We start from the raw sequence: 12,916 nt of genomic DNA on the forward strand, positions 1-12,916 counted from the left end.
AAGGGGATTTTCTTTATTTGAGGAAGCACTGTTAGTCTCTGAGGCTCAGGACCCAAACATAGAATGGTACACAAAGGTCGCAGCAGCCGTTCAGAATGCAATCCAGTGCTACCATGTCATCTACGATGAGAAAAAAAGAGCTACTACACAGACATCATTGGATCGTTTTTTTAAGAGGGTAGATAGAACTGAATCCAGCAAGGAAGCAGAACCTGTGCCATCAGCGTCAGGCGTGAGTGAAATTGCAGCTTGTCCTCTGTCTCCTATTGCTGACGATACTGCAGCTCTACCATCTCCCACCTCCTCTCCCTCCTCCAGTCAGTAGCTCTTCTTGCCTGTTCACTCGATGCCACCCCGGTATCCCAGCTGTTGTACTGCACTACTGTACTTTTCAAGGTACTGTACTGTAAGATTAAAAATGTTTTATTTTTTGTGTTTCTTTGTTTTTTACATATTATTTGTGTGAAAAGTATTATAAACCTATTGCGGTACAGTACTATATAACCGACTGTGTTATTTGGGTACCTAGGCTAACTTTGTTGGACTTATGAACAAATTGGACTTACGAATGCGCTCTCAGAACAGAACTCACTCATATGTAGGGGACTTACTGTCTACTACAAAGTTACAGTAATCAAAACAGTGTGGTGTTGGCACAAAAACAGACATATAGATCGCTGTAACAGAACAGAGAGCCCAAAAACAAACCCGCACACCTATGGTCAATTAATCTATGACAAAGGAGGTAAGAACATATAATGGAGAAAGACATTCTCTTCAAGGAGTAGTGCTGGGAAAATTGGACAGCTGCATGTAAAAGAATGAGATTAGAACATTTCCTCACACCGTATACAAAAATAAACTCAAAATGGATTAAAAACCTAAATGTTAAACCTGAAACCGTAAGACTCATAGAAGAGAACACAGAGCACTGCTGACATAAATCACAGCAATAATTTTTTGGATCCATCTCCTAAGGCAAAAGAAATAAAAGCAAAAATAAACCAATGGACCTAATTAAACTTAGAAGCTTTTTGCACAGCAAAGGAAACCACCAGCAAAACGAAAACACAAACTTTGGAATGGGAGAAAATATTGCAAATGATATGACTAATAAGGGATTAATATCCAAAGTATATAAACAGCTCATACAACTCAATATAAAACAAACCCAAAACCAAAACCAAAAAACAACCTAATCAAAAATGGGCAGAGGGCTTCCCTGGTGGCACAGTGGTTGAGAATCTGCCTGCTAATGCAGGGGACACGGGTTCGCGCCCTGGTCTGGGAAGATCCCACATGCCGCGGAGCAACTAGACCCGTGAGCCACAACTACTGAGCCTGCGCGTCTGGAGCCTGTGCTCCGCAACAAGAGAGGCCACGATAGTGAGAGGCCCGCGCACTGCGATGAAGAGTGGCCCCCGCTTGCCGCAACTAGAGAAAGCCCTAGCACAGAAACGAAGACCCAACATAGCAATCAAGCAATCAATCAATCAATAAATTAAAACTTTAAAAAAAAAAAAATGGGCAGAAGAGGGAGTTCCCTGGTAGCCCAGTGGTAAAGAATTTGCCTTCCAATGCAGGGGACGTGGGTTTGATACCTGGTGAGGGAACTAAGATCCCACATGCCATGGGGCAACTAAGCCCGTGCACCACACCTACTGAGCTCGTGTGCCCCAGTGAGAGAGCCCATGTGCCGCAAACTACAGAGTCCGTGCACTCTGGAGTCTGCGTGCCACAACTAGAGAGAAGCCTGCATGCCACAAGAAAGAGCCTGCGCCGCAATGGAAGATCCCACACACCTCAATGAAGACCCCCGTGGGCCACAACTAAGACACAATGCAGCCATAAATTAAAAAACAAATAAATAAAGAAATAAATGGGCAGAAGTCCTGACTAGACATTTTCCAAAGACATACAGATGGCTAACACACATGAAAAGATGTCCAACGTCACTAATTATTAGAGAAATGCAAATCAAAATGAGATATCACCTCATCACCTGCCATCACCAAAAAGCCCACAAATAACAAATGTCTGAGAGGATGTGGAGAAAACGGAACCCTTGTACACTGTTGGTGGGAATGTAAATTGGTGCAGTCATTATGGAAAAAAACTAAAAATAGAACTACCATATGATCCAGTATTCTATTCTTGGGTATATATCCTGAAAAAAACAAAAACACTGATTCAAAAAAGATACATGCACCCCAATGTTCATAGCAGCATTATTTACAATAGTCAAGATATGGAAGCAAACTAAACGTCCATCAACAGATGAATGGATAAAGACGATGTGGTACATATATACAATGGAATAGTACTCAGCCATAAAAAAGAATGAAATCCTGCCATTTGCAGCAACGCGGATGGACCTAGAGAATATTATGCTTAGTGAAAGTAGTCACACAGAGAAAGCCTAATAGTGCATGATACCACTTACTTTGGAATCTTTAAAAATAATACAAATGAATATACATGCAAAAAAGAAACAGACTCACAGATACAGTAAACAAACTAGTGGCTACCAAAGGGGAAAGGGAAGGGGGGGAGGGGCAAATTAGGGGCATGGGATTAAGAGATACAAGCTACTCTGTATAAAATATATAAGAAACAAGGATATATTGTACAGCAAGGGAATTATAGCCATTATCTTCTAATAACTTTTAATGGAGTATAACCTGTAAAAATAATGAATCACTGTGCTGTACACCTGAAACTAATATAGTATTGTAAATCAACTATACTTCAGTAAAAAAAGAATAAATGCATGACCTTCATTTTTAAAAAAAGGACTTTAAATTAGTTATTCTAAATCCAATCACTGTCTAACATTTAAGTGTCATATGATGAACAATACAAAACAGCAAGTTAATTTATTTAGAGCAGGGGTCCCAACCCCCAGGCCACGGACAGGTACCGGTCCATGGCCTGTTAGGAACCGGGCCGCACAGCAGGAGGTGAGTGGTGGGCCAGTGAAGCTTCATCTGTATTTACAGCCGCTCCCCATCGTTCACATTACCACCTGAGCTCCGCCTCCTGTCAGATCAGCGGTGGCATTAGATTCTCACAGGAGCGCGAACCCTACTGTGAACTGTGCACGCAAGGGATCTAGGTCGCGCACTCCTTATGGGAATCTAATGCCTGATGATCTGAGGTGGAGCTGAGGCAGTGATGCTAGCACTGGGGAGTGGCTGCAAATACAGATCATCATTAGCAGAGAGGTTTGACTGCACAGAGACCATCATATATCAGTTACTTGCAGACTCATATCAAAACCCTATCAGTGAGTGGCAAGTGACAATTAAGCTGCATCTAATGGGGTAGACTGGACATAAGCAACACACTTTAGGTGTCACTGTCTCCTATCACCCCCAAATGGGACCATCTAGTTGCAGGAAAACAAGCTCAGGGCTCCCACTGATTCTGCATTATGGTGAGTTGTATAATTATTTCATTATATACTACAATGTAATAATAATAGAAATAACATGCACAATAAATGTAACGGGCTTGAACCATCCCCAAACAATTCCCACCCCACTCCCCACTCTGTGGAAAAACTGTCTTCCATGAAACCGGTCCCTGGCACCATAAAAGTTGGGGATGGCTGATTTAGAGAATTCAATATACATTTTACAACCAGCTTAGTGAGTTGATACGTTTAGCTGCTTTACATTTTTTTCCAGGCTAAAGGAATTACTGCAGGCTTTATGATCCAGAACTCGGGGTCCTCGTGCCCTTTCATTTGTGTGGTAGAGAAAACCTGGTACTGCTTCTTGAGGAGTGCATTAGCCGGCATGATTGGTGGTGCTTTGCAGGGGAATGGCCTTCTGTGTAGGCATGTGTCCTTCTGAAACCACTCAGCTCTCACAGGACGGTGTCAATTCTACCTCGTGGCTCAGCTGACTGTGCTTTTTCTCCATGGAAGGGGCAAGTTTTCCAAATACCTGTCAAGCAACGCTAACTCCCAAGCACACTGTTGCTGACTACTTATGAAAAGCATCTTGAAACGATACTTGTGAGAACTGCCTGAAGGACGCAGTCTGAGTATGAACAGAGCTAGTCTGATACTCTCCACAGATCCACTCAAATGCAATCATTTTTCTGGCCTCATGCCATTAACTTCCACATGCCATATTATGAGAAAGGCTCCTATGAAATCCAAATATTGTAAAAGTTACTGAGAATGTTTTCAGGCCATAACAGGACTGTTTTATAAAATGGTGTCCAAGATTTCAATTGAATCAGGAATATACAAGTTCCAGATAATGTTTATATTTCATATATTCGTTTTGATAAAAATATTTTTTTATATATATAAAAAAACCCCATGTTTTATAGTAATAAACACAACTGACAGACATTTGCAAAGACTAAGACTTGAGTTTTTCACTGCGGTCTATGGACTTAGATTCTTGGAGTCTGACAAAGTATTTTCCCCTTTAGAGGACTCCACATGTTACCCGAGTTTGAGGAACACTGTATCATAGTCCCCTTTTTAAAAGAATCACTGGACATTTTTCTTTTGTTTCAATACCAAAAAGAGCTGTCCTCTGAGTAACGAACATATTTTGTCTCAAGTAATTAGTTAGGTTTCCTGCTTTGCTACAAATCTCAGCACCAAATTTGTGAATTATTTTCCCAAATTGTAGAGACCCTTTGACCATGAACTTTCTGTTCCTACTTCAACTTGGCTTAATATTATATTGCTTGCACTCATTTGCCTGAGGTATTCATTTGCCTGATATGTTGACTTTCCCAAACACTTGTTTCTAACTTAATTTCAGTTTTTTCTGTGTGTGTGTGTGTGTATACACACACACACACACACATATATATACATTGTACTATATATAATGTCGTTAAACGTTTTCTGGGGGAACGAGATGGAATATAAATAAATCTTATGAAAATTTATACTGCCAAAATTACGCATCAACACTTTAAATCCTTGACTCTAGTCTACAAATCATACCTTTAAAGTAATAGTATTAATTTTTGACAAATATTTTTAGAAATGAATTCTTGTTCAAAATATTCTAGATCAGTTTACAAACTGATTATACAAATTAGGCTCATTACTGCATGGTAAGTTACTTAAAAAGATCACATATCATTTATCTTGATTACCCACTTCATTCACTAAACTTGGTTGCAAGTAACTTTAAGCTTTTTCCAAAAAAATTAAATGCTCTCAGAATAGACTTGTATGAAGAAAGACAATCAAAAGAATCTGGTATATAAGCTGTCAGGGAATTTCTGAAAGAGAAGTTTCAAGATATTTTGTGTAATGGAATACCTTCATTAGAATAAGTCTGTATCTCTGCTTTGAAGACACTAAACATTTATTTGGATAAGTACGTTCTTATATTTTTTCCCCAAACTGGAATTACTTTATTGTCCTTTGGCATTTTTTTTAATAAAGAAGAGCTCCCTTAAGTTTTTACTGATAGGTTTCATAGCAACCACACCATAAGCATAAAACATGATTCTGTTTGTGCCTATTTCTGATAATCTGAACTACTACATAGTGAAGCACACAGGCAGCACTAACTGCTGGCTTACAAAAAGGACTGGTTTACATTCAATCTGTTCCTTGCTGCTAATGGCCTGAACTACTCCTTGGCAGTTATTCTGTTAGCTTAAGAAGAAAAGTAATGAAAATGCAGTGGGGTCTGAAGCTATAAGAGTACTTACTGGGCTTCCCTGGTGGCATAGTGGTTAAGAATCCGCCTGCCAATGCAGGGGACACGGGTTTGAGCTCTGGTCTGGGAAGATCCCATATGCCGCAGAGCAACTAAGCCTGTGCGCCACAACTACTGAGCCTGCACTCTAGAGCCTGCGAGCCACAACTACTGGGCCCGTGTGCCACAACTACTGAGGCCTGCGCACCTAGAGCCCGTGCTCTGCAACAAGAGAAGCCACCACAATGAGAAGCCCGCACACTGCAACAAAGAGTAGCCCCCGCTCGCCGCAACTAGAGAAAGCCTGCGCGCAGCAACGAAGACCCAACGCAGCCAAAAATAAATAAATAAAATAAATAAATTAAAAAAAAAAGAGTACTTACTCTACCTGAATATTTTCTAGTTTCAATTTAACGATAACTATTAGAATTTTAACAAGACTTTTACTTCCATTAAAGCAACTCAAGAAACATTTTTTGCTGAGCTTACAGTTAATGTAAATAAGTCTACATAACCATAAAGTTTCTCCCAAAATAAAAAGCATTCTTGAGTTGTGATTTTAGCAGACTTAATTTTTCATTAGTCAAAATGTCAAATATTTTAATAAAACCCTGGCTCTGAAATACCTGAACTGAACACCCCTCTGAACACGAAGTCCGGGTCCTCACCAACTCATGCCTACTGCCTTACCGTTTCCATCAGGTGCTCCCGCTGCCTCTTCCACTCTGTCAGTCCTTTCACTTCAGAAACCTTCACTGGTTTCCTCCATGTGCCTTACACATTTCACAGTGTCAATCACAAAGACTAATTCTCAACAGGAAGCTCCTAATACAGTCAGTCTAACCCTAACACACATGAATCGCTGGTTTGTTCTTTTCCCTACAAGTCACGCCCTCTACGTTTCTTTCCATTTTTCCCAGTTTGATCTCCCTTCTCTAATTCCTACTGCACTGAAAACATTTCAGAATGAGCACTTCTATGTATAGTTTTACACTTCCTTTCCTATCTATCTGTCTCATCTCCCAAGGAAACTGTACACAACACGTAAGCACAGACCGTGCCCTTCAGTGGCCGCAGAAATGAAGTGCCAGGCCCACGGGGGCCTCCATAAACACTCTGAAAACCCACCACAGTGCATGAGATTGGAGGTCATGCGCCATCTGACAGCAAAGGAAACAAACTCGAGGCAAAATGAATCACCTTGTGTCCTGCGACCAGCCTGTCAGAGCCGGGACTGTAACTCTGGTCTCTAGGTCCCATGCTTAGCGCTCTTGACCAATTCAAGGGGAAGAACATTTGTAACTTTAATAGCTTTTAATAAAGTCCTAACACATTCTAAGTGATTCTATTGGTAAATATTTTCCAAATATAAAAATGGTTTACCCTCAAATCACTGTAGATGAACTCTACTTGCTCTGAACAGAAGAGATTACATTTGGTTCTAGTTAGGAGAAATTTTACGTATGTGTCTAAAAATTTAATTCTGCTTCCTTAATAAAAAAGCATTCTAATTTCTAGAGCTGTCCAATAAGGAGGCTTTTAAAAAATCTCATTCAAATGTTACTTGCAAATTAAATTAAAATATTGACTTAAAAGACCAATAAAGCCAATAAAAGCTTATGCCAGAATCAGTCAAAGAGAAGGACACAGTTAATTGCTTAAAAGTACGAGATATAATTCCAATATAGATTTCACCAAAATGCATGTGATATAAGCTCATCAATTTACATTTGTCATTTTATTTTTTGCACGTTTATTTAAAATATAAGGATGTGAGGAAATCTTACCTTCTTGATAGGCTCCATCTGCCATAACTAAATGAAGAATCTTGGAATAAAGATGCTGATGTTCATTTCCCAAAAGATTCTGAACTACTGTTGAACAAATCTCAATATTTTCATCTTCATCTTCATGAACAGCCTATACCAAATTTCCAAATATAAATTAATATTTGAATGTTAACCTCCTCTAACTGGAGACTTTGTTTATTATTTATAATGGGTCTACTGACCAATAAAAATCACTGACATTTCACTAGTAATTCAAACAGAGCATATTTCAAAATTAAATGTTTTAAGTGACATTTTACTCACTTTTATTTTCTCGTAAACCTCAAAGAACTTTTCGAAGCCTATTTCCTGCTCTAGGTGAAGCCTTAGTTCCTCTAAATGATTAAAGACACTGTCGTATTCACATTCACTAGTTATCTCACCGTCACTGTTATCTAAAAAACATAAATAAAAAAGAAGACATTTTATGATTTAAAAGACTGAATAAAATAATTCTTACCATAATTGATTAAAATCCTGTGACACGTGAATATTGTCATTGAGATAGACTACTTGTACATTCAATATAAAGTTTCTGTCATTATAATACTTGTCATTTATATAGGTAATCAATGTACATATATATAAATTTGTCTTAACAGGAATGTTACTTTAGAAATCTTTTCTTTTATAGACATAAACAGTAAGTCAGGTTAGAATAAAAACTTTTCCAAGAGATGTCAGTGAATTTAGCTAAAAAAAAAAAAAAAAAAAAAAAAAAGGAAAAAGCATACCCATATGTTCTGCACTGAGGCAACCAACTCTATTTTTAAAAACTTGATATTAAACATGGGGCAAAACATGAACGAGCATACAGATGACCTAAGATGTATATCATAAAACTTGGAAGGCACTTAAAAAGTATTATAAATGCTTTATATGTTTTATGTCATGTACACACCCAAGGTAATTTGAAAAATTCTAGTAAAAAAAAAATGAATGCAGAATCATTCCTTTTCACATTACCTCTTCTTCTCAAATAAATTGTCATTTAAATACACAAATTTTCTATGCATCTTAGGGTCAATGATATGAACAAGGAACTGTTTCCAAACCAAAAAAAAAAAAAAAAAAAGTGTCAAGGTTTTAAAAACTCTTTCAGTTTAACCCTGCTGGTTAAGCACTGTATGTGGAAGCCCTTTGTAAAGCATAAAGGGCTAAGAAAACTAAGTTATTATCTTTATTACTAGGAAAGTAAGTCAAGAAGTGGAGGATAACAGGATAAAAATGCTTCAGAAAAGCATTTCCATACTTCAGTGGAAAAGAAATGGGACAACTACGTATGGAGACTTTGTGAAAAGAGAGAGTGAACGCCAAGTCAGCGACGCAGAGCAGGCTTCAGCCTCACTTAAGGCTGGAAGGGGCTCGTGTTGGAGGCCAGGAAGAGACACTCTGCTTGCAGGGTGGGCCAGCACGCACCCGAGTGCCACTCCTCGTTGAGAGCGCTCCCGCTGCTGGGGCTGTCGTCCTCGTCGCCCGCGTCCGTGCCGGTGGCGGCCTGCTCCGCGTCGCTGGTCCTCAGGCCCGACCCCTCCTCCTCGCTGTAGTCCTCCCCCGGCTGCTCTCGCAGCAGCTGCTCCATGGAGGCCTGAAGCGCTTGTAAGTCTGTGTCAGCCTCTTCAAACGCACTGAGAATTAAAAATTAAATGGAGCGTTACCAAAACTTTACCTTTCTGAAATTTTACTTCAACTCAATATACATGCGCTCCTTTCTACGTAAAAGTACTCGTGGTGGGTAAAAAGAAATCTGAAAAAACACACAGTTTTTAACAAAGGAAATGAGGATTCACACAATTGATAAATAAAGCACACAACACATCTTCTGGAATACATACGCCCAAAGATGACTTGTATAAAATGGTCCTGATTTGTCAGAGAGAATCACGTAACTATCAACATTATTAATTCCTTAAATTTTGAAAGAATGTTTCAATATTGAAGAGCCAGACTAAATATTTTTCTTTCATGTAGTTCCGAAGGTTCAGCAAAATCTTGGTGTGGATGTGCGACAGCTGTGCACCAGCCTCACTGCGGGGGGTCTTGCCCTCCAGGCACTGCCCAGAGTATTAATTCTACTTTCGTGCAATTACAGATGCTGAAATGAGCTGATTTATGCAAGTAATATCTTACATTCGTATAATACCTTAGTTATCAAAGCTGTTTATCCTATTTAAATTTTATCCATACAAAACTCACTTTAGAAAACAGGGAAACTATGAATCAAGGTGCTCAAGTGACTTGTCAAGGCCACATGGTCAATAAATGACAAAAACGAGACTGAGATTTAGGCCTTCTGACCACGTCTACAAGACCCAAGAACCACACTCAGCGGCTCCATTCCTCCGAGGAGCTGCTTCTTGCTCCCTGGGGCATACAAATGGAAAAACTTGGAGACTAACAGTTAATTCCAGTTTTAGATACATAAAGTCCTCTGAAAGATTAGGGACCCCCAGTGAGGATTTCAATAGTGGAAAAGTGATATTAAGCAGAACACAAGGCTGATGAAGCCCTTTCTTAAAGTTTAGACTCTAATTGAATACACAAATACTTACTGAAGAACTAAAACATAAATATTATTATGCGAGACCTCATACAAAATTTTCATTAACAGAAAAATAATTTTTAATGTAGAAGTATCTTTATTTTGTACATATGTGTACAAACTCCTACACTTTGACTTTGCAGCAGTTAAAGAAAAGTAAACATCATCTAATTAGAATGAGAAGGACAGTGTCTAATCTTTTGGATCATCCTAGGAGCAGTTAGCTTAATATTTAATTACCAGACTTACATACCACGCACATCTGCTAGGTGCCATTGCTATGTGACTAGGCATTAACCTGTTGGTAAAATCTTCCTGGAGAGGAATTAGTTTCCACCACAGATGGTATAAAAGCTAGTGGGCTGCTAACTATGCCAGTGTCAGAAAAGTGTAAGAGGATTAATATCTTTTATGAAGTGAGCACTCAAAAAATTGACTCAGATACTTTAAACCCTGGTCCTGAATTTTCTTTTTAGTAGGTTTTCTTATTATATGATCATAAGTAAAGTTTGGATCAAAAAAATGCATATTTTCCAAAGAAAAATGTCAAGTGAAATTTCCCTATATGCATATGGAGTAACTTACTTGAAAAAAACTTAGTTTTCAAATTTAAAAAATAACATTAAAAGCTTCTAACTTAAATTTTAAAATAAAATTCTGTCATCAACTCGTTATTAAAAGAATATAAGCCACAAATAAGCTATATTCACTCAGATAAAAACTGATGACTTATAAAAACTTTGAGGAAAAAAAAACTGTTACCAAGGATTTTGTCAACCACAGAGGTGCTGAAATGTTGTCCTGTTATCCAACAGGCTTAATAAAAATACAACGTGAAGTGCTTAATGACTACAGCCAAGCAGAAGAAGCAAGGATAAAAAAGTAACTTTTCCTCCAAATTTTGAGGGCACCAGCAAAAATCTACAGAACTCTATGGGGGGAAAAAAAATGTCAACCTTTATTTTATTTATTTCTTTGGCCACGCTGCGTGGCTTATGGGATCTTAGTTCCCCAATCAGGGGTTGAACCCGGGCCCTCGGCAGTGAGAGCATGGAGTGTTAACCACTGGACAGACAGAGAATTCAAAAGTCAACCTTTGAAAGATAAAGTTTGGCTAGAAATTTAAAAAGAAAGGGCAAGCCTTAAGAAAAACAAAAACAGAAAATAAAATGCACCAGATGCAGTGCCCGGCTCAAGAATTAGAGGGAGAAAAATCATGAGACTGATATCATGCTTTCAATTAGACCAAAACACACATTGTTTCTATTGAAAGGCAGAGGTAAAAAGGAGAAACTTAAATTCAAACAAATCAAAAGATAAACCATAAAAATTATAGCATTTTGCAACCTATTTTCCTGGTGACTTGAATACACTTCTTGAACACTCTGGTTTTATTTCCCCAAAAAGTCTGTAACATTTGTCGGATGGGCTGAGAAGGCCGACTGATATCAAGGAAGGTGAAGGGGTATTACTGTTTAAGGAGCTGCCAGTTACCAGCTCTTCCAGGAGTGTTGGTTAAATTTTCCTCGGGGATTCTAGATTCCTCAGGCATTAATAAGAAGGGAATTTTGTGAAAGCAGTTAAGTGCAGAACTCACATGCGAGCATGTGTGCACACATACACACACACACACTATTCCACCTGCTAACTCCCCACTGGCATGGTTTTGAAATCACAGCTGGCAGGAGACAGATGTGGACGGAGCTTTCTAGCATCTTCCTGGGGCAGAGTAGAGTAGTGAGTCCTTCAGTTTCCCACTGCAATCCCTGTACCATGTGGCATCACACTACCAAACAGTCATTATCCTGCTGAGGTTCACTCAGTTAAGCACCAGCCACATCAAGCGTTGTGATGGGTGCTCAGTGGCCAGTAAGACAGAGAACACAATGGTGACCCTGTCCTTACATTCCTCAAGTGGCATTAAGTTACAGTATTTAGAGGCAGACACACATATCAAAGTTAACTTGACTGTACTTTAAATACATTGTAAAAAGTTAAAGGAGTAGTGCAAGGTCAGCTACAGATCATGTTTAAAAACTGGGTGAGTCTCCATCTCCACAACATGTGTAAATTCAGAAATCCTGTTAGTGTCGGTATCTACGAATGTCACCATGCTCACATGTCCTCAGAGTCGGAAGGTCCTTCCTTCACATGCTCATCTTCCATTTCATCCAGTTCAAGATTGTCCTGACGTCCATCTCCGACAATGGGGATATCCATCAGTGTTCTGAACAGCTTGGAGAGGTCTGGAAGTGAACATGTCCTCAACATCTATAAAAAGGCAACCGACACCTTATTAGGAGTGAGACAGTGAGAAAATTAAAATGAGAGAAAAAATTAGAAAATTGGAGCTAATAATAATTTTGTTATTTATATATACACATCGATCATCCATTTAAAGCTAGAAGCTTCAGGGGCGACTTGCCTAAGCTGAGAACCTACTTCTCTTGAACTTCAGCTCAGTATTTTTTCAGTGATGAAAGTAAGCTTGCGAGTTCTGCTTGGGTTTCGATGTGAAGTGGACTTTAAAAGGTAGGGAGGGTGTTTATCTGGGGTGCGCACATGGAGGCAGCTGGAGCTGGGTCAGGCCCTGCCACCCCTCGGCCACGGCACCCCTCCTGAGTCTTCCTCTCACTTCCCGATGTCCAACGCGCTCCGGGTATTTTTGCCCAAGCTTGGCTAAGCAGCACCCGACACAGCTGGTGGCCCTTAGTGTCCCTTTGCCCTAGCAGATGCTGGGTGGCCAACGGCTTAGAGTGGGGCCTCCAGTTAGTGCAAAGAAGAGCCCCCTGGGGCCTCCCTGAGCAGCGGCCTGCGAGCAGCGAGCGCCTTTCCCACCAGAGAGGACGGCTGGGAAG

The 12,916-nt window shown here is 39.5% G+C and overlaps 1 protein-coding gene across 10 annotated transcripts in view; it reads right to left on the reverse strand.

Moving 5' to 3' along the window:
* Positions 1-12,916, reverse strand: part of NEK1 (NIMA related kinase 1) — a 224,060-nt gene that overhangs the window by 9,658 nt on the left and 201,486 nt on the right. For all 10 annotated transcript variants that reach the window (XM_036855394.1, XM_036855395.1, XM_036855392.1 and 7 more), the window contains 4 exons: positions 12,178-12,329; positions 8,936-9,144; positions 7,781-7,911; positions 7,475-7,607 (listed from right to left, as the gene is read on the reverse strand). In XM_036855394.1, coding sequence (XP_036711289.1) covers positions 7,475-7,607; positions 7,781-7,911; positions 8,936-9,144; positions 12,178-12,329 — 625 coding nt within the window. The remainder of the gene's footprint in view (positions 1-7,474; positions 7,608-7,780; positions 7,912-8,935; positions 9,145-12,177; positions 12,330-12,916) is intronic.

This window comes from Balaenoptera musculus, chromosome 6, assembly GCF_009873245.2.
Source record: "Balaenoptera musculus isolate JJ_BM4_2016_0621 chromosome 6, mBalMus1.pri.v3, whole genome shotgun sequence".
Lineage (NCBI taxonomy): Eukaryota > Metazoa > Chordata > Mammalia > Artiodactyla > Balaenopteridae > Balaenoptera > Balaenoptera musculus.